Genomic DNA, 20,059 nt, shown 5'->3' on the forward strand with positions numbered 1-20,059 from the left:
CGAAGACAAAGCACGCGTGGGTGTGAGAGATACCTACGAGTTAAGTGAAATGAACAGGACCAGGTAACCGACTGGTTCTGCAAAGCAGCTAGGTAGTATCAAGGATGTGTCCCAGGTTTCTAGCATGAGTGAACGGGTAGGTTGTGGTGTCGCCAACTAAAATAGATGATTCAGAATGCAGGCGGAGGAGCTAGCCTAAGCTGGGGAATGGAGGTTTCCCCTTCAGATATTTTGAGTTTGACGTGCCTGTAGCCATTTAGGTGGCAAAGGGCAGTAGGCAGCAGAGTATGAAACTTTAAGCTCCCACATCAGGGGTAGGGGAATGTTGGTCTGGTACCAGCACGCTGGGATGCAAATCCCAGTGTCATCACTGGAGCGGTCAGTTTCCACAAAGTGGTGCAGCAGTGACAAATGACCCCCAAATCCCAGTGGCTTACAACAGTGAGCTGTTATATCCTCACTGACATAGATGAAAATTGGGAGCTAGCTTTGGCTTTGCTCCACGTCTTTCTCATTCTGGAACCCAGGGTGATGGTGGAACCCCCGTCTCAGCCCAGCCTCGTGCAGAAGGAAAAGAGCGATGGCAGAGCCATGAGATGACCCTAAAACTTCTGCATAGACAGGGCACTCGGTGCATTTGCTCACATTCTATTGGCCGAAGCAGGTCACATGGGCAAGTCTGAAGTCAGCCAGATGGGGACATACACTCCTCCCACCGGAGGTACAGCATATGACAACGGTCGGGGAGCAGTATTCATCTAGTGGAGAGAAAAGAAAATCGTTGGGCCCAACCATATGACCTATGACAACCACTAATGGGCTATAAAACCTTGGGGATTTACTCACCTTCTCTCTGTTTTGCTTAGCTTATCTGTAAGGCAGGAATAGCAGTACTGCCTCTTAGGACTGTTAAGGGAAGTAACTTAGTTCGTCCACGTAGAGCGCTTAGAACAGTGTCAGACACAGAGTAAACACTTTATAAATGTAGGTGGATGGGATTGTCTGGGGAGGGCAAGAAGAGGAGAAGAGGGTGGTGGGCAGAAAGTGGAAAACTTGGGAACCACCAGTGGGGGCAAAAGCATTGCGAAAGGGAGATTAAGTCTGCTTGGGAGACAGAGAAGGAACATTCTAGACACACAAGAAAACCAAGAGAGGTTGATGTCCTCCGAAGCCACAGGAATTGAGTTAGGAGGGAGTGTTGGAGTGCCTGAGGATGTCTGCTCTGCTTGGCTTTGAACCTGAACCTTCCCTTTGGCACCTTGATTTTGGTGGGTCTGCTTTCCTCTGCCAGTTCCTGATGGTATCATTTCTGGTCACCGCCAACACCAGGCCCAGACTGCCTCAATGCCAAATCCTGGCCAGGTCTCTTCTCCGAGGTCCCTCCCTCCCCTCCTCTCTAGCCAGTCTTCTTTCGTCCATGGCTGACATCTTGGTGAGACAAATCTCTTTTCATTAAAAAGACACAGAATTGAGGACATTTTTTCTTGTGTCATTTTTTTTTTATTACCGTTGGTGTATATTGTTGTACCCTGAAAAACAAAAATCTTCAAACTTTGAATTTAAAAATTAGGGTTGGTTAGTTTATGGTCAAGATTCCTTTATTAACAAAAGAGTTCATCTTTTGTTTACGGAACACTGTCTATTTGATAAGCCATGGGTTAGAGAAACTGAAAGCTAAAATTTTTCAATGGGAAATGCAGACTACACAGTTGCAAGGAAGACAAGATGCTTTTTTCTTTTACATCAATTACATTTGCACCGCCACCTTTGGAGGAACCAAGGGATACCTTGGTCCAGAGGATTTCTTCCATTTCTTCGTTGCTTCTAGACCTTGTCTGGCCAATCATCACATGAGCGTCAGAGGACTGCGCACAGAGCTGTGGTTCTTAGCTCTGCCAGGAAAAAGTTCTGCGAGGAGCCTGGCTTTTTCTTATTGATTTTATTTCTCGAAGAGTTTTCTTACTAAGTGAATTGACCTTACACAGTTAACTTGATGTAATCTAAAGAAAATAGATGAAGTATGCTTTAGAAAAAATTACACACGCTCTAACCAGCCATTTGGCAATCATTTTCCACAGCGTCTGTCCTTTCGGGGATGGGGAGGTGAGTTTTTTTTTTTTTTTTTTACACGTGAATGATTACATCTACATACAAGAGCTCCAAACTCTTACTGACCTCCCTCTGCAACACCAGGTGGTGTTGGGCGACAGAGCACTGAGGCAAGCAGGGGGTCTCTCTCAAGGCGTCAGTCACCCCAGGTTGTTTGGCCAACAGTCCCAGGGCATCTGGGCAGTCCACACACATAAACGTGGCAGCTCTTCCGGTCATAACAACATTTGTGGAACACATTGGATGGCCTCAGATGCATCCCATGGAGATAGGGGGACTTTTTTTGGTCCTTATTTGCGGTCAGAGTTCTTTGAAAGCACAGGACATTGCAGCTGGAGAAACTTTCTTAACAGGGTTCCACATTTCTAGGTCCTCACCCAGCAGCCTTTACCTCAATCACTTCATGAAGTGATCACTTCATTCGTAGAATATAGGGGACCCTCTCCAGCCCTCACCCCAATAATGTGAGCATCTGGATAGGTTTTCAATCCAGAAATTATAGATTTAAAAGGAATAGCTGTTCCGGTGTTCTGGGGATCCTGCTCAACTGTCCTGCGTGTATCCCTGAATTGATTTTGAAGAAGCAGGTGCTGTCCTGGGTCCATGCTCCTAACCCAGTCAAGCCAGCGTGAAAGGCCTGCGTGGGGACCACAGAGACCTACACCAGGCTGTTCTGCTGGCTGACTGCTTCTAGCTAGTGATCATGAACTTTCCCATTTCACCAGCAAATTTGGATCCAGGGATGGCTTCTGATTTGTAGCAGCTAAGTTTCTGACCTCAACTTCCTCACATTGATTTCCCCTCGGGTTTTGGGACCTTTGAGGTCCCCCAAAGCCTCAGATATAGAGCCCAGAAAGGAAGGGTGGTCTAGGGTGTGTGTGTCTCCTTTCCTTTCTTTGGGGGCATCTGTGTTCATGAGTGGCAGCTGAGACTCCGAGAAACAGTGTCCCTGGAGCTATTCCCGGGATTCACTAGGGTCCATTCTGGCTGCTGTATGACTGACTCCATGAGAAATGTGAGAAGCAAAGGCCCTGGGGAAGGGGCTGCTAAGATAGAGCAATGCTGGACAGAGCTTTCTGGGAAACTTCAAGGCTCCCGGGAACCCTGGGCAGCTTCCTATCCAAGAGTCACTGCGAGATGTGGAGAGGCTGCCCTGGGTGGGTGGGAGAAGGTGAAGGTAGGATTGGGGTGGGGGTAGTTGGTATGGGGCTCAGTCCTCAGTCTTTTTTTTCTCCCTGGAGAATTTCACTCTGAACTTGGAGAGGCGGCAGAGTCCCCATCCTCGGGGTCCTGCCCATGTGGGGAGATGGGCTGACCCCCCTTCACGCGCTTCCACTTCATCCTTCGGTTCTGGAACCACACTTTGACCTGATGAAGGAAGCAGAGGAGCCTGGTCGCTTCACGGCAGGTGTGACCATTTCCTCATATTGATGCTGAAGCTACCTGGGGTGCAGCTCTGGGGACCCCCCAGCTCCAAATTCTGCTTGCCCCTCCCCACGCCTCCAAAGGCTCCAGGAATTGAAAGGGAAGACCCACCAATCAGCCCAGAGGCTTGTCTTATGTCTCCAGATAAAGAAAGCCCGACAGAAGAACCAGTTCTAAAAGTCACACTGGCCCCACCCCCTTTCACAAGCCCCTCCCCTCCTGTGCCAACACCCTCTCCCTGTAGCTTCTATTACCCAAGCATCTGGGAACACAGGATCACCAACCTCACCCTTAGGCACATTTATAAAGCACTTTTCAGCTTAGATAGGTCTGGTCTGGACATTTTCTCATCTGAGCTTCAGCATTTACCTGCAGGTAAAACTGCAGGGTGGCGTTATGACACTGCCTTACAGATGGAGACCAAGAGAGGTTAGGAGAAGACATGTCCCAGAGGTCTCAGGGCTACGAAAGGGTAGAGGCGGGATCTGAATCTAAGTCCTCTGATTCTAAATCCAGCATTTTGGCAGATGCTCTCTCAACTGAAAGCTGCAATCGATGATAATAATAATAATATTTTATTCCATGTCAGAGCACGGGTATGGATGGAATGCTCTGAGAGAAAGCCCAAAACAAAGGGCTAGGAAGCTTTTCTCAGAGTGTGTCCAGGAACCAGCTGCAAATCCAAATCACCTGGAGAACTTACTAGAAATGCAGATTCCTGGCCCCACTCATTATTACTGGAAAATCGCTCTGTGGAGCTCCGGAAGCTGCGTTTTAAACAGGGCCTGGATAATTCCACTGCACACTCAAGTCTAGGGATAACCAGATCAGAGGTTTCGACCCTGGTTGCATGTGAGAATCACCTCGGGGACCTTCGATGAATTCTGATGCCTGGACTTCACCTCAGACCAATGAAAACAATCTCTAGCGGGTGGAGCCCAGGCACTGGTGTTATTAGAATCTCCGCAGGTGATTGTCAGGTACAGCCAGAGTTGAGGACCACTGGACTGGGGCAGAGGGAGAAGACGAAGGAGGTTCTGGGAGAAGCGGGGGAAGAGAGGGGTATGACAGAGCACAGGAAAGGAGGGATGGCCAGAAGAGGAGGGGCACCTGCCGCTCGGAGAGGTCCAGGTTTACGGCTATCTCGTATCTCCGGAGCCGGGTCAGGTAGTTGTGATGAGCAAACTCGGCCTCGAGCTCCCGCAGCTGCTCCTTGGTGAAGGCCGTCCGCTCCTTGCGGGCCTTGCTGCTGCCCTCTGGCTTCCCTCGGTTCTCCTGGTTGTCTGGGGAGAGAGGGCCCCAAACAGGAGGAAGTGAGCCGCAAGGGCCTTGGTTCCCTTTCTTTTTGTCCTCAAGCAGAAGCGGGGCAGCGTTTCCCTGTTGCTCTTATTTTGAAAGGATGCTGAGAAAGAACCCACGGTGTCCCTTTATCATTCATTCTAGCGTCTTCACCCCCAGAGAACTGGAAAGATTTTTGGATATCAACCTCAGGCACACCTCCCCCACAACTGTTTTTAATTCCCAAAGCACAAGAAACTGCCCTTGGCTGTTTTAATGATCTCCACCCCACCTCAGTCCCCACCTACCCACAGCTTGACATTAGCAGTGGCTGTAAGCTTGTGGGGCAGGATGCTCTAAAACTGAGGTTCTCTGTCCTCAACGACAGAAACATCACCTAGGAACTTGTTAGAGATGCAGATCCTTGGGCCTCACCGCACACCTGCTGAATCAGAAACTACGGGAGTGGGGCCCAGCGATCTGTTTTTTTGGTTTTTGTTTTTCCCAGTGATCTGTTTTAACAAGCCTTCGATGAGTCTGACACATGGTCATGGTTACAAACCTCTGCTCTAAGACCTGGCTACTCAGAGGTGCCTGGTGGCAGCAGTAGTGTGGCCAGGGAGCTGTCAGACTTGCAGGAGCTCCACCTCACTCCATCCTCAGACCTACTGAATCGGAGCCCGCATTTCAGCCAGATTCCCAGGGGAGGCGTGTGCACGCGTATATTGAGAAGTGCTGCCTTAAGTTTCTCCCGCTGCCCCCCAACGCTCTGACACCAGGAGGGGCCAGGTCTGGTAAGTTCATTTACGAAGAAGGCTCTGAGTTCGACAGGGCAGGGGCTCAACCATAGCTGGTAACGGGTACAGGAATCAAGCACCTTACATGCATCAGCCACTTAATCCTTAATTCAGCCTGGCGAGTTCTAGGATGAGACTCATTTTATAGACCAGAAAACTAAGCACAGAGAAGTGAAGCAAGTTGTCCAAGTTCATCCAGTTCATCTGGCCAGTGAGTGGTGGGGACAGGAATCCAACTCAGGCAGTCTGACTCACACAGTGTTCCAATGAAATATATGTAGGAAGGCTTTACAAACTGTAAAGTACTGTGCACCCAGAAAGGACTGTATCGTGATCTGAACAGGGGAAGGGGCGGTGGTGGATGGAGAAGCACACAGGAAGCAGACCGACACACCTACACAACGCGTGCCACGTGGCCCGGGAAGGGCTCCAGGAAGCACGTTTTACTGCAGCGCTTTTAAAAGTTAGAAGTCTTTCACTTCATTGCCCTTGTACATACAGGCAGCCCGGCCAAGCGGCCAGATTGCCGAGCGGGACGGGGATGTGGAGCCCCCTCGTCCACTCCACGTTCCCGATGGGAACGTCAGCCCGCCGGTTCTTTCTAGCGCTTTCCACGCAGTCCCCCTTGCACTTCTGTCTGCGCGTCCTCCGCCCCCGCGCCACGCCTCCGGGAGCCGGATAGAAGGGGGAGCCGCCCGTCCCCTCCCGACGTCCCCCGGGAAGCAGAAGTGGCGAAGGAGGGTCCGCCGCCCGGGTGCCGCCACCGGGGGTCCCCGCAACCACGATGCTCGGCTGCCCGTGCCGGATCCGGGTGGGCCGCCTGCCAGGCGCGCCCGGGGGCGGGAAGGAAGGGGGCGAGTTCTCCTGCCGGGCTGTCTGCCCAGACCCCTCCGGAAGCAGAGCCGGGGCTGGCGGGGAAGGACGCGCCGCCTGGCTGGGGTCCCCCAGGAGTCTTCAGCCTTGGCTGGCGGGAGCCCGGGAGGGAGGGGCGGGCACAGTCACGCCGCGGAGGGACGCCCATTCCGGAGCACATCCTCGCCTGCGCGCCCAGAGCGAGGCTGGGAAACCTGGATTGTTTCCCATCCGCTCCTGTCCTGGAGCTCAGTATGTCCCAGCTCTAAGCTTTCGCAGCAGCGGGGGTGTTAAACCCAGAGGACTTGCCCCGACGTTTGAATCCTGGATCTTCTTGCTGGAGCCTCTGGGGAAGTCGCTTAACCTCTCTGGGCTTCTCATCCAGAAATCTACCTCCCAGAGGTTTTGGGAAGCTTGGACAAGCTGCTGTGTGTGGAAAATGCTTTTAAAACTCTAAAGCTGTGGACAAATATAAAGTATTCTTCCGATTCTTCAATTCCTTGAGACGCCATCTGAGGGGCTGGGGTAATAGCTACTGTTTCTTAAAGGCTTCCACGTGCTAAAACGCAGTCACTGCTTTAATCCTCCCCATACACCACACGTAGGAGTAGGTAGTAGTATTATCCCTTTAGCTTTGTCGTGTGGATTTGTGTGATAATTTGATTAATAGCGCTCTCTCCCCAGGGATGTAACTGCTTTTTCTCACTTGCTACTGTACCTGGCACTTAGGAGGTTCTTGCTAAATGTTTGCTAAATCCTTCTCAGTAGATAGAGGCAGAAGCAGCCTCAGAGAGGCCCGGGAACTTGCCCAGTGTGCCAGGCAGCTTTTTGGGCCGCAGAACCGAGATTCGAATCCAGATCCACCTGACTAGAGCCTTGGCCATCAACCCTGGCGTCAGGTTCTCCATCTTGCGTCGGCTGGCTGGCAGCTGGACCTGGACCATCGCAGTTCTGCTCGTCTCCACCTCCAGGGCTCCTGTGGGCCCTGGATTGATGCCCACACCCACCCTCCCCTTCTCCCAGGCCTGCTGAGGTGTGCACAGGTTCCCTATGGAAACCCCCCAAATACCCCCCCCCCCCCCACATACACAGAGTTCTGCACATAATCCTTCCTAGACAGAAGAAGGGAGATAAAGGGAGGAGACCTTTGGAGCTGGTCTTGGACTGGTTATGGGGGCAGCTGACCATTGTCAACCAGGCCAAACCCCTCCCTATCCACTGTCCTCTCTCACCTCTTAGTATCCTGATTTAGGCACTGGGGCCTCAGGATGGGAAAGAAGAAATAAGACAAAGGAGCCTGGGCTGGGAATTGAGTGTCTGAGCCCCTGTGTGAACCTCGGGGCAACACCCGCTAGAGGGGGTGGCAACTGACACTGGAAGAACCTTTGTCCCTCATCAGCTTCCCAGAGGGGTAAGAACTTTGATCACTGTTAGAAATGACAGGGCTCCCCTGGTGGTGCAGTGGTTGAGAGTCCGCCTGCCGATGCAGGGGACACGAGTTCATGCCCCGGTCTGGGAAGATCCCACATGCAGCGGAGCGGCTGGGCCCGTGAGCCATGGCCGCTGGGCCTGCGCGTCCGGAGCCTGTGCTCCTCAACCGGAGAGGCCACAACAGTGAGAGGCCCGCGTACCGCAAAAAAAAAAAAAAAGAAAGAAATGACAAAGGGGTCAGAAGTATGGCAAGTTAGCTATGAAAACGAAAGTGGAAGTTATGGTTCTCTTTGTTCTACAATAGTATAAAAAATGGTAACATTTTCATCAAGATAGGAAAAGACAAAGAAAAATAAGTACTTTTATACCGTTTCTGGCGGGGGGGTGTCCATTCTTCTGGATCACACGCACAGTTCCTATGCACGCTACCCCCAAGATGGTTTGATCCCTTTGTTGGGGAGCCTCCCTCCCCTCTCTGGCCTCAGCTTCCCCACGGGTAGAAATATGGGATTGGGCTGGGCCTTCTTTCCCTGGGCGAGCTGTTGTCAGAGTTCTTTTCTAATACGCCACCCTGGCACTCTCTTCTCTCCCTACTCCCTCTTCTGTTGAGAAACCCCGGCCTGGAATCTGAGGTCCTTTCCAGTTTCAAAGATTCTTGTCTTGGCCCCAGGTTACACCCTTCAGTCAGCAGGAAGGAACAGTGTGTTGTGTGTTCTGTCCCAAGGCCCTCCGCAGCCTTCCCAAGGCCCTCAGCCCAAAGATCAGGGCTATGCTGGGGAATTTCTCTCTCCCTCTGACATGCACAGCACCCCAAGCCTGGAGCTGCGTGGAAGGGAGTTGTGTTTGCAGAGATTTCTGAGGACCTCTTGGAGAGCCTGAGCCTTAGTTGGCTCCAAGAAAGGGCTCTCTGACCTTGGGCAAGTCCCTTAAGTTCTCTGAGCTTCAGCTTCCTCATTTGTAAAACAGAATAGCCTCACCCCCTGTGATCGGAAGACTTCTGAGAAGGTAAAACGAGATGGGTAATGTGTGTTAACACTTAGCACAGTGCCTGGCACACAGCTGAGGCTCCTTTTGGAGAACCACCGGAAGAGGTTCTACTGGAGATGATGCTGGAGAGATGACACAGGCGGAGATAAAACACAGTGCATCTCAAGGCACCACATCTCCAGAGCTGTGTGAAAGGGATGCCTTTTCAACGTCTGGCCTTTTAACTGTTTTCCCTTCTCCACTACTTTTGCACATTTGTACTTGAATCCGTGTCTCTATTGCTTCCAGGCGCAGTAACTAGCACTGATCAGCGTGACAATCCACGTCAGTCCTCCTGGTCCTGATTCTTCCTCAGGGCCAGTGGGTGCCTCTTCCAGGACTGCAGAGGGAGGAGGCCGGTGCTCAGCTGGCTGCCTCTGTGGTTAAGGAGGAGACCCCCGGCCCCGCCCCACCCGCTGCACACCCTCAGAGGGAGCAGGGCCATGATAGAATGGTCCGGAGCACCCAGAGAAATGCAAACAGGATGTGTGTGTGATTGCGGTTTCCACCATGAGCTTTTACACCATCCGAGGTAAATTATTTCATAAGTAGCTGTCACGTTTGGCAGACCTTCTTAAAGTTAGCAGACAGCTTTATCGGAACTACGGGGAGGTTCAGATAGACCTTGGGGAACGTGCCTTTTTGGAGTCCTGTATTCCTACTCCCCAACTCTAACAGCCAGTTAACATAAATTTCTATCCGGGACCAGATAGACAGCCACAAGCCCCATATTCGGGTAGCACTTTGCAGTTGACAATTGACAATGGATTTCTTTCCCCCAGAGATAAACTTCTTTGGGGTTTTCCTCTGTACTACAGAATCATAGAATAGTAGACCTGGAAGGGGACTTAGAGATGATCTGATGTGGCCTTTATATCTTACAGGTGAGCCTAGAGAAGGTAAGAAACTTGCTTAAAGACACACAGCAAGTTAGCAGCAGAATTGGGCTGAGAACCCAGATTTCCTTTATAGGAAGCTATTTCCTGACTGTTAGGCTGCTTCCTACTGGGTCCTCTTAATTATCCTGTGAGGTAGGTAAGGTACACATTAGCCCATGGAACAGACGAGGAAATTAAGACCCAGAGACTAAATGGCTTGCCAGAAGTCCCCTGGGACCAGTTCAGGCTACGTCACACTGCACTGCAGGGGTGATGAGTATGGAGCTGTGCTCGCTCCAGGGATGGCGTCTGGGTCTGGGTCCAGGTCTGCCTCCCTGGGACTCCCCTTGGCAGATCCTCTGAAAATGGGGTCTACAGCTTCCTGGGCTACAGACCAGACCTTTAATGTGCTCGTTAGTTTTGATACTTTCAACTTCAGAGGGAGGAGTCAAAGCCCTGAAAATAGACAAGACCTGGATGGAGCCAGTCCCAAGACCAGATGGGCGTTTGCATCCAGACCTCCCTGGCTTCCTGGGACTGGCTTGACTTTCTCTCTGGGTCCCGACCCACCTCAATGTCCGGGCCCTTTCTGTCTCCCATGGGGGCCTGAAGAGACCTGGTGAGGCTCCCAGCCTCTTTGAGGAGCCCAGCAGTGGGGCTGGGGGATTCAGGGAGGGGAATACCTGGGGCTAGAGTCGTCTTTGCTGAGAGTCCCAGGTGGCGGGGGGTGGGTGAGGATGGGCAGTGATGAGGGATAGTGGAATGGACTGGGTGAGGAGATGGGGTGTGGGGACCGTGAAAGAGGGGAGCAGAGAAGTGGAGGGGGTACGGGGGCGGTGGAAATGAGAGGCTGGAACAGCAGCAAGTTTCTGAGACGGTTGGGGCAGGCGAGAGCAGCGCTGGGCTTTGTTTGTGTTTATCAGTTCCAGGTGTCATGCTCAGCTGTCACCGAAGGAAGCGTAGGCTTCAAGACCCAGGGCCCACTGCTCACACTGCTTCTCCACCACTGAGTTCAAGGATAACATGACATAGAAGAGTCTGGAATGGGGGTGGGGACTGCGAGAGGAATCCTGGCCAGAGGCCAGAGCACCCTGATTCCGTGAGTGGAGTGGGCACTGGGGAAGCTGGCCCCAGGGGTCTGCAGGGGCCTCGAGTCCTGCCCCTCAGAAAGGGGTGAGTGTGGATTTGAGATCGCTCAGCCTGATACTCGGTGTCACGTTTGTGACCCAGGCGACACTCAACTGAGGTTGTCCATTTATTTTGTTATTACCTCCTTTCCTTCTTCCTCTGTCCAACAGCCTGCTTTTTTAGAGATTCATTAGTAAAACAGTCTCCACTTTTTTTCTTCTCTCTTGATGGGAGTAAGATAAGAATGCGGGCATCTGCTTGTGGCCAGAAGCAACGCTCTGTCTGAATGGGCAAACGCTAGTGGCCAACGGACCCAGGACTGGAGCATTTGTCCCGCTGCTAGAACTTTGTCCCTGTACCCTCTGTTTATGGGCTGAACTGTGTCCCCCCCCACCAATTAATATGTTGAAATTCTAACCCCCAGTACTTCTGAATGTGACTGTATTTTGAGATAGGGTCTTTCAAGAGGGGATTAAATTAAAATGAGGCGGTTAGGGTGAGCCCTAATCCAATCTGACTAGTGTCTTCATAAGAAGAGATTAGGACACACAGAGGGCCACCAGGGATGTGCACACACAGAGGAAAGGCCACGTGAAGACATGACAAAAAAGGCGGCTGTCTACCAGCCAAAGGGAAAAGCCTCGGCAGAAACCAAACCTGCCATCATCTTGATCTTTGACTTCCAGCCTCCAGAACTGTGGGAAAATAAATGTCTGTTGTTTAAGCTACCCAGTCTGTGGTATTTGTTATGGCGGCCCAAGCAAACTAAGATGCCCCCAACTCCCCATATCCGTGGTTATCACTGAGGAGAGAGAGGGAGCAAGGCCATTGAGGGGTGCTTGGCAAGGCTGATGCAAGGCCATAGGGACGGCTCTGCAAATCAGAAAAAGGTACCATTTCCTCTAGACTGGAGAGCACAGTCACTTGTCCATGTGGCAGCTGGGCCCTCTCGTTGCCCAGCCGTGAGCCCCCCTAACTGCCTGGCCGTGGTGGGTCCCCTTTTTGCTCAGCCACAACAGCTCCAGCCATGGGAGTCCTTGGGATGCAACCCTGGTACCCTGTAGCGGATTCCTGCAAGTCCAACCTGCGTGTGAATATTATACATCTTTCTGACCCAGCACTCACCCTGACCCTGGGCTGGTTTTATGACTGAAGTCTGGCTCTCTGCACACTTTTTTGTGAGTGAGACTGTAAAAATCCTGATGCATTTTCCAGAAGCACATCGCGCATGGTGAAAACCCTCATGCCAGGCGGTGGAGCCACTCTCAGAGAGAAAGTGAGAGAATGAATGAGTGAATGCCAGGCTGCACTAGAGGCTATTGGCCAGACATTGAATGAGCTTCTCCTGTGTACACATGTTTCAGTAGGTGCTAGGGAGACTGCACAGGTGAATCAGATAGCATCCCAGCCCTCTAGACACTTCAATTTTAAGGACAAAGGCAGCTATATGCATCTAGAACTCTGGATATGGGCCAACTGTGGTTTGATTCTAAGATGGAGATGTCAGCAAGGTATGCTCCATGTGTGAGGGGAGAGAGGTCATGAAAGGATTCTTGGACACTCAACAAACTAAGAGTAGAAGGAAATTATCTCAATATAATAAAGGCCGTATATGAAAAGCCCATAGCTAATATCATACTCAGTGGTGAAAAAGGGAAATAGTTTCCTCTAATATCAGAAACTAGGGAAAGGAGGCCCACTCGCACCATTTCTATTCAATATAATACTGGAAGTCCTAGCCAGAGCACTCAGGCAAGAAAAAGAAATAAAAGGCACCTAAATCAGAAAGGAAGAAGTAAAGTAATCTCTGTTTATAGATGAAATAATCTTGTATGTGGAAAACCCTAAAGATTCCACAAAAGCCTCTTAGAACTAATAAATAAATTCAACAAGGTTGCAGGTTACAGAATCAACATGCACAAATCATTTGTGTTTCTATACATGAACAATCCAAAAGGGAAATTAAGATAACAATCCCATTTATAATAGCATCAAAAAGGATAGGATACATAGGAATAAACTGAACTAAGGAGGCAAAAGACTTGTACAATGGAAATTACAAAACATTGTTGAAAGAAATTAAAGGCACAAATAAATGGAAAGACATCCTGTGTTCATGGATCGAAAGACTTAATATTGTTAAAATGTCCATATTACTCAAAGTGATCTTCAGATTCAATGCCATCCCTATCAAAATCCCAATGGCATTTCTTTGCAAGAATAGAAAAAAAAAATCATCCAAAAATTCACATGGGATCTCAAAGAACCCTGAATAGCCAAAACAATCTTGAGAAAGAAAAACAAAGCTGGAGGCCTCAGGCTTCCTGATTTCAAAACATATTACAAAGATATAGTAATCAAATCATTATGGTACTGGCACAAAAAACAGACACTTAGATCAATGGAACAGAATAGAGAGCCCAGAAATAAGCCCTCACGTAGATGGTCAAATGATCTTCAACAAAGGTGCCAAGGCTACACAGTGGGGAAGGCACAGTCTTCAACAAACGGTGCTGGGAAAACTGGATCTCCACAGGCAAACGAATAAAGTTGGATCCTTACCTTACACCATATGTAAAAATTAACTCGAAATGCATTAAAGGCATAAAAATGTAAGACCTAAAACTAGAAAACTCCTAGAAGAAAACATGGAGGGAAATCTTCATGACATTGGATTTGGTGATGATTTCTTGGATATGACACAAAAAGCATAGTCAACAAAAGCAAAAATAGACAAAACTACAACAAACTTAAAAATTTCTGTGTAGCAAAGGAAACAATCAACAGAATAAAAAGGCAACCTAAGGAATGGGAGAAAATATTTGTGGACCATACGTCTGATAAGGGATTAATATCCAGAATATACAAAGAACTCCTGCAAGTCAACAACAAAAATCAAACAGTCCAATTTAAACCTGGACAGACGACTTGAATAGACATTTCTCCAAAGAAGATATACAAATGGCCAATAAGCATATGAAAAGGTGCTCAACACCACCAATCATTAGGGAAATACAAATCAAAACCACAATGAAGTATCACCTCATACCTACTAGCATGACTACTATCAAAAAAACCCCTGAAAATAACAAGTGTTGGCAAGGATATGGAGAAAGGAGAAATTGGAACTCTGTGCACTGTTGGTGGGATTGTAAAATAGTACAGCTGCTATGGAAAACAGCATGGAGGTTCCTCAAAAAATTAAGAATGGAATTACCACCTGATCTAGCAGTCCTACTTCTGGTTATATATCCAAAAGAATTCAAAGCAGGATCTCAAAGAGATATTTGCACACCCATGTTCATTGAAGAATTATTCATAATAGCCAAGAGGTGGAAGCAACCCAAGTGTCCAATGACAGATGAATGGATGAAGAAAACGTGCACACACATACAATAGAATATTATTCAGCCTTAAAAAAATAAAGACATCCTATCATGTGCTACAACATGGATGAGCCTTGAGGACGTTGTGCTGAGCTAAACCGGTCACAAAAAGACAGATACTGCTCGATTCCACTTACATGAGGTATCTAGAGTAATCAAATTTTTAGAAACCGGAGGGTAGAATGCTGGGTGCCAGGGCCCGTGGGGAGAGGGTAAAGGGGAGTTGTTTTTCAACGGATATAGAGTTTTCCTTTTATAAGATGAAAAAGATCTAGAGATCTGTTGCACAACAGTGAACATATAGTTAATGCTTCCGAACTGCACGGTCAAAAATGGTTATGATGGTAAATCTTACATTATGTGTTCTTGACCACAATTTTTAAAAAAGCAGATTTCAAATGCAAGATGTTCAAAGGTAAGAAAACGCAGGGGAGCTCCTTTATGAAGTTACAAGCTGTATTTATAAAATCAGCACAGGTTCTAGCGATACTATAGTTTGAAACTTCTAAACTGTAACTTTCACTGAAAATGATGCTAGGTACAAGTGGAGTCATAAAGGAAAGAAGGATGGAAGGAAGGAAGGGAGGAAGGAAGGAAGGGAGGAAGGAAGGAAGGGAGGAAGGAAGGAAGGAAGGAAGGAAGGAAGGAAGGAAGGAAGGAAGGAAAGAAAGAAAGGGAGGGTCCTTGGAGTAGGTGGCTTTCAGAAGAGCCCGGGAAGAGAAGGGTCTTTGAGGCAAGGCGAAGAACTGAGCAAATGCGGGGGGCGGGGGCATGGGGAGAAAATGTGGGGTGCCTTTGCAAGACAAGTAAACTGGTATGGTTTCGTGGCAAGGTGAGTGAAGATGGAGGTGGGAGGGGTGGCCTGTAGCGGGAAATAAGCAGGGAAAGAGGTCATCTGTGGAGGGTTTTTCAACCTCAGGGGAAATTGAGAGTGCGCGTAAGCTGGGCACGGGGAGGTGGACATCAGATCTTGCAGGGGAGAAATCGGGGAAGGAGGAGCCCTGGGAGGCACTCGTGTTGGAGCTGCAGGAGGATGGGGCAAAGCGAGTCTGATGAAGGCAGAGTGAGTGTCGGCGAGCGGCGCTGAGCTGATCCGGGGCACCGCGATTCTCCCAGGCGGGCGATCAGATTCACCTGTAGCCGGGCTGATCACGCGCGACCTTCCCTTGAACCCCGTCAGGAAATCACCGCGAAATCCTTCCCATAAATTAAAGACGACCACGGTAGCAACGACAGATTGGGCGCAAACAAGAGTGGCCTTGCAGCTGTCCTTGCCAGCAGGGGTCTTTAACACCCCCTGGCCCCAGGGCGGGAGCCGTTGGGATGAGTTACTATCGCAGCTGTCTCCTAAATCAGTTTTGTGCTGTGAACCAACAGAAAGTCTCAGGGTAGGAGCCGAGGACCCCTGCTTTCCTGACCATTTCCCTGAGCAAATCGGCTCCGCTTCCAGTAATGGGGAGTGATGGGGGAGCAGCTGGGACTGGCAGAGGAAGAAGAGGAGAGAGCAGAGAACGTTCCTTTTGAAACAAACTTTCAGTAACTTTCTGTTACCGGATCCGCCTGGCCAGGCCAGCCAGTGTGGGACACATTTACCAGGCGTGACTCACCCCCTACCCCAGCCTCTCTGGCAGATCTCTGAGCTCCAGGCTCCTAGTGAATGGCAACTGGATTTCAGGACCAACAACGATTGCGAGAAATTCCCACATCTTATACCCCAGACTCAGGAACTTCTGAGACAGCGTATTTGAAATATTCAATTCCACTGTCGCCCGTAACATAGGGCTATTTATCAGATTCTATGTTCTGAAGACTGGTTCTGGAAATATGGGCCTAAGACCATTCATAGCTGCTATTTATCGAACTCATGTGCCAGACACAGTGTTAATCTCACAGATCGCAGAATTTAACCTTCACAGTGATTCCATATGGAGAGTGATATTGTTATAGTCCCATTTTACAGCTGGGGAAACAGAGACTCCAAGAATTTAAGACCTTTCCCAGAGTCAAGCAGCCAAAAGTGGCAGTGCCGACCCTGCAACCTGACTGCCTGATTGTGAAGCACGATGGAAAACACACTCCTGGGCAATGCTGGTTAACCTTCCAGAGACGGCTTAGCAGGGGCCAGGGTGAGGTGCGTGAGACACGATGAATGCAAAATGCAAGGGGTGCCAAAAACCTCAGTAATCAAGAGAAAGAATATTTTAACGCAAAGGTTTAAAAAATCAAAATTAATACAAAAGTCCACAATGAGCAGAATGTCAAAATTGAAAATAGAGAATGCAACCAGTGGCTCAGGATCGGTAGGGTGGGGCGGGGGTCCTCGTGGGTTTGTCTCTCGTGAACTGAACTCCAGACTCCTGGAGTTGGCTGTGAGCCTTGTCCATCGCTTTCCCTTTTCTTTAGGCTCTTACAACACTGATCTTTCCTGCCTCCTTCCCCTTCAGTTACATTCTGAAGGAAGATGCAAGCAGCCATGCAAAAAAGGTTTCCATGCTGACCAGAGAGGGTCTGGAACCCCAGAGAATGAATGAGAGTCAGCTGGCTGTGCCCTGTCCTGTGCGACTGCTACTCCTGCTGCTGCTTCTGAGGGGACCTCGAGGGAGAGCCCAGGCTCCCTCCTGGGTGGGAAACTCCCCCCACCAGAGGCTGACCCTATGAAGAGGGTGATCTGGGGTGGCCAGCTGCTTGGCAAGTGAGCAGCGCCATCCATGGGCCACTCGCCAAAAGGAAAGATGGTGCATTTGGGTCTTGCTGAAACATGGAATGAGCTTTTGCCTAAGCCCAGCCCTTGGCTTTGCCCATGCCTTCCCAAGGCTCTTGGCTCACAGGTCCCTGGAAAGTGGCTGGATGCAGCCAAGGTGGATGTGGGCAGAGATGGAGGAACCACAGTGGCAGGCGCCAAGGAGGGGAGAGCTCTTCAACCAGGCGCAGAGCCAAGTGGCTGACAGCTCATTGGAGAGGAGAAGCAGAAAGTACCCCATTCTCTGCAAATCTCCATCCAGGCTTAGGAATAGTTCAGGGTTTGACTGGCTGGGGATTTAAAGGGCCCTTGTATTTAGTAGCCAGGAAGGCTGTGGTTTTTATCATCCACTGTGAGCACAATGAGGGGCTTCTTCAAGCATGGAGACCAGATATTTCAAAATGAGGATTCTGCTTGAAATCTACTGAAGGGTGTGGGATTCGGGGTCTGAAGTCTGGGGTTTGAGCTTTCTTCTAGGGTGACCAAATGTCCCGGGGACAATGGACTTTCAATGCTAAAACCAGAAAAGTCCTGGGTACGTCGAGATGAGTGGGTCACTCTGTTTTGACTCCATGCTAGCAGAGATCCCCTCAGACTTTTCAGTCTCTCCTTTTCCACGTGTAAAGAATCAAGTCACTGACAAGACCTGCTGTACCAAACTCAAAAACTTGTGGGACTCAGAAGACTTATCGTATGTTTCCTGCAGCACCTCGAACCCCCTAGATCACAGCACATCCACTGCCGGAAAGGTATCTGCTGGCTTCTCCTCCCTCTCGGTCTGAACTCTTTGGGGGTGAGACCACCTTATTCATCTCTGCAGTCCCAGGACCTCTGCCAATGCTTGGCCAAAAAAAAGATGCTCGGGAAATCTGCTACTCTGAAAGTGCTTCGTAAAGCAAAGCAGAGAGTGTTCTCGTTGGTTAGTCGGTCCTCTCATTTGCTGCCTGCCCCTTGTTAGCCCCATGAAAGGTCTTCTGTAGGTTCAGACAGACAGATGTGCCCCAAGGGCGGCCGTCAGGAGGACGTAGCGGGGCAGTGGGGGCAGGAGGCAAGGGCACTGTCTTGTTCCGGGCAAGGTGGGGACAGGAAACCAGACAAAAGGTGAATGGGCAGTGAGAGAAGCTGGGGGGGGGGGGTGCGGGGCAGTCCCACGGGGAAATGAGGAAACAACAGGTGGACTTTAGCTGGGACCTGAACAAGCAGGTCAGCTCCATCATCTGGCCTCTGCTCCTCCAGTGCCAAGCAGGGCTTTACCTGCACTCTGGGGTCCAGTGCTTACCCTTTGCTGCCTGCCTCCCCGACTTTCTCCAAGACTGGCGATCCCTCAGGAGGGCTCCTCAGAGGAGTGGCCTTTTGGGGGGGTCACCCAGACCTTAGCATGCTGAGCTGCTCCTTGGCCTGGGCACAGCCCAGCTGCAGAGGGCGATACCTCATGGGCAGTCTGCCCCAATTCTTACTGCCTGCCTCTTGCGTCCCTGCGCTATGTCTGCTTCTCTCCCTCTAGACTCCTGCAGACACGGAGTCCTGGTTCTACTTGACTGCCCGGGGTCCCAGCCTTGGTCCTCGCCCTCCGAGCCTTGGTCTCAGCTGACTCCCCTGGGGAGCAAGCCCTGGGGCTCTGGGACCATTTGGAGCTGACTGGGGCATGGTGGGGAGAAGCGTGACCCAGAGGCAGCCTGGTTCAGGAAAGCCCCTCTCCAGCCCTTGCCAGCCTGTACCCAGAGGCTCTGTCCCACATGTCCTTCAAATCTTTGTGGATCCTGTTTCGTTCTCTTGCCGGCACATCCTTCCCAAGGCCCAGGAGAGCTGAGGACACAGACATAGCCCCCGTCACCAGAGAATCTTAGAACTCTGAGTAGAAGCAACCCCAAAAGTAACTGTTCTAAGTCTCCTGCCTTTGGGTAGATTAGATCATATTGTTCTGCATTCATGGTCAGGATACCTAGGCTCAGAGAGGGCAAGCAACCTCCTCAAGGTCACACAGCAAAGGAACGGTCAGCTGTTCCTCAGGCACTTACCCGAACTCTCCTTTTTCCGCCTGGTTGACTTCTTCTCCGTCCCATTGGCAGTGCGCCCAAGGACCTCGTAGTCCTCGCCTGGGCCTCCCGTGGTGTCCACCAGGCCTGGGCTGCTGGCCCCCATCTCCTTGGAGCCCCCTGCTGGGCCCGGGTTGAGCCTATGCCGGGCCTCTGAGACAGGAAAGTGCCAGTCGGGAGGTTGTGGGAAGGCGGGGTGCTGCTCAGTGAAGCCGCGCTCCTCCCGGGGCAGGCTGTGTGGGGTGGCTGCTAGGCAGGAGGCTGAGAAGTCAGGGTACGCTGCTGTTGCCGTCCCTGGGAAGTCTGGTTTCTGGTGGAAGGAGAACGGGGTTGGCGGGTAGTGGGGGAGGCCTGAGGCCCCACTGCCTTCTGAGTGAGGGTTTCGAAGGCAGCCCCAGACCGGGGCCGGGGGATGGGGGCCCCTCATGCAGCTGCTGGCCACTGGATCCATCTGCTGTCTGATGCACGCCTCAGTCCTTTCAAAGGCTGGAGTCTTACACTTTTTATATTCAAAGTGTTAAAAATGCAAAAAAAAAAAATTTTTTTTAACAGGAGGGAAAAAGGTTCAACAGAAAATTCACCCCAGGAACCAAAACAAAAACCAAAGCTAACGTTGTTCCTTACAGCTACGCACACATGTGTCTGGCCACACGTACGTGTGCCCGCACCTATGTTGGACTTCGTTCCTGGCTTCCTGGTCCCCCCCTCCGACACACCAACCTGCCTAGTGGGGTCCCCTGTACGTGTATTTGTCGCCGATGACACTAAACATTTTCACTGTCCCAGCCCAGACGCACCAGCTGATGAGTGCTTGTCTTGGAGCCCGCAGCAAATGCCTGCAAAGAGCTGGTCCAGGCTGCTGAGACACACTTTTAAATCCTTCGGTAGGGGAGAGAGTGACAGATTTCTGAAGTGAAATGTGAGAGAGGAGAGGGAGGGGTTAACCAGCACACACACGATCCCCTCCAACCAA

The 20,059-nt window shown here is 50.5% G+C and overlaps 1 protein-coding gene across 2 annotated transcripts; it reads right to left on the bottom strand.

Moving 5' to 3' along the window:
* Window positions 1-1,727: 1,727 nt before the first annotated feature.
* On the bottom strand, window positions 1,728-19,537 carry MEOX1 (mesenchyme homeobox 1). 2 transcript variants are annotated; one of them, XM_032615487.1, is made up of 3 exons: window positions 19,069-19,537; window positions 4,645-4,817; window positions 1,728-3,477 (listed from the first exon to the last, which is right to left on the bottom strand). In XM_032615487.1, the coding sequence occupies exons 1-3, from the start codon at window positions 19,535-19,537 to the stop codon at window positions 3,355-3,357; spliced, it is 765 nt and encodes a 254-aa protein (XP_032471378.1). In that variant the 3' UTR covers window positions 1,728-3,354. The 2 variants fall into 2 exon arrangements, with proteins under 2 accessions (XP_032471378.1, XP_032471379.1); XM_032615488.1 differs by lacking the exon at window positions 4,645-4,817.
* Between the last annotated feature and the right edge of the window lie 522 nt (window positions 19,538-20,059).

The sequence above is a fragment of the Phocoena sinus genome, chromosome 20, assembly GCF_008692025.1.
Source record: "Phocoena sinus isolate mPhoSin1 chromosome 20, mPhoSin1.pri, whole genome shotgun sequence".
NCBI classification, from domain to species: domain Eukaryota; kingdom Metazoa; phylum Chordata; class Mammalia; order Artiodactyla; family Phocoenidae; genus Phocoena; species Phocoena sinus.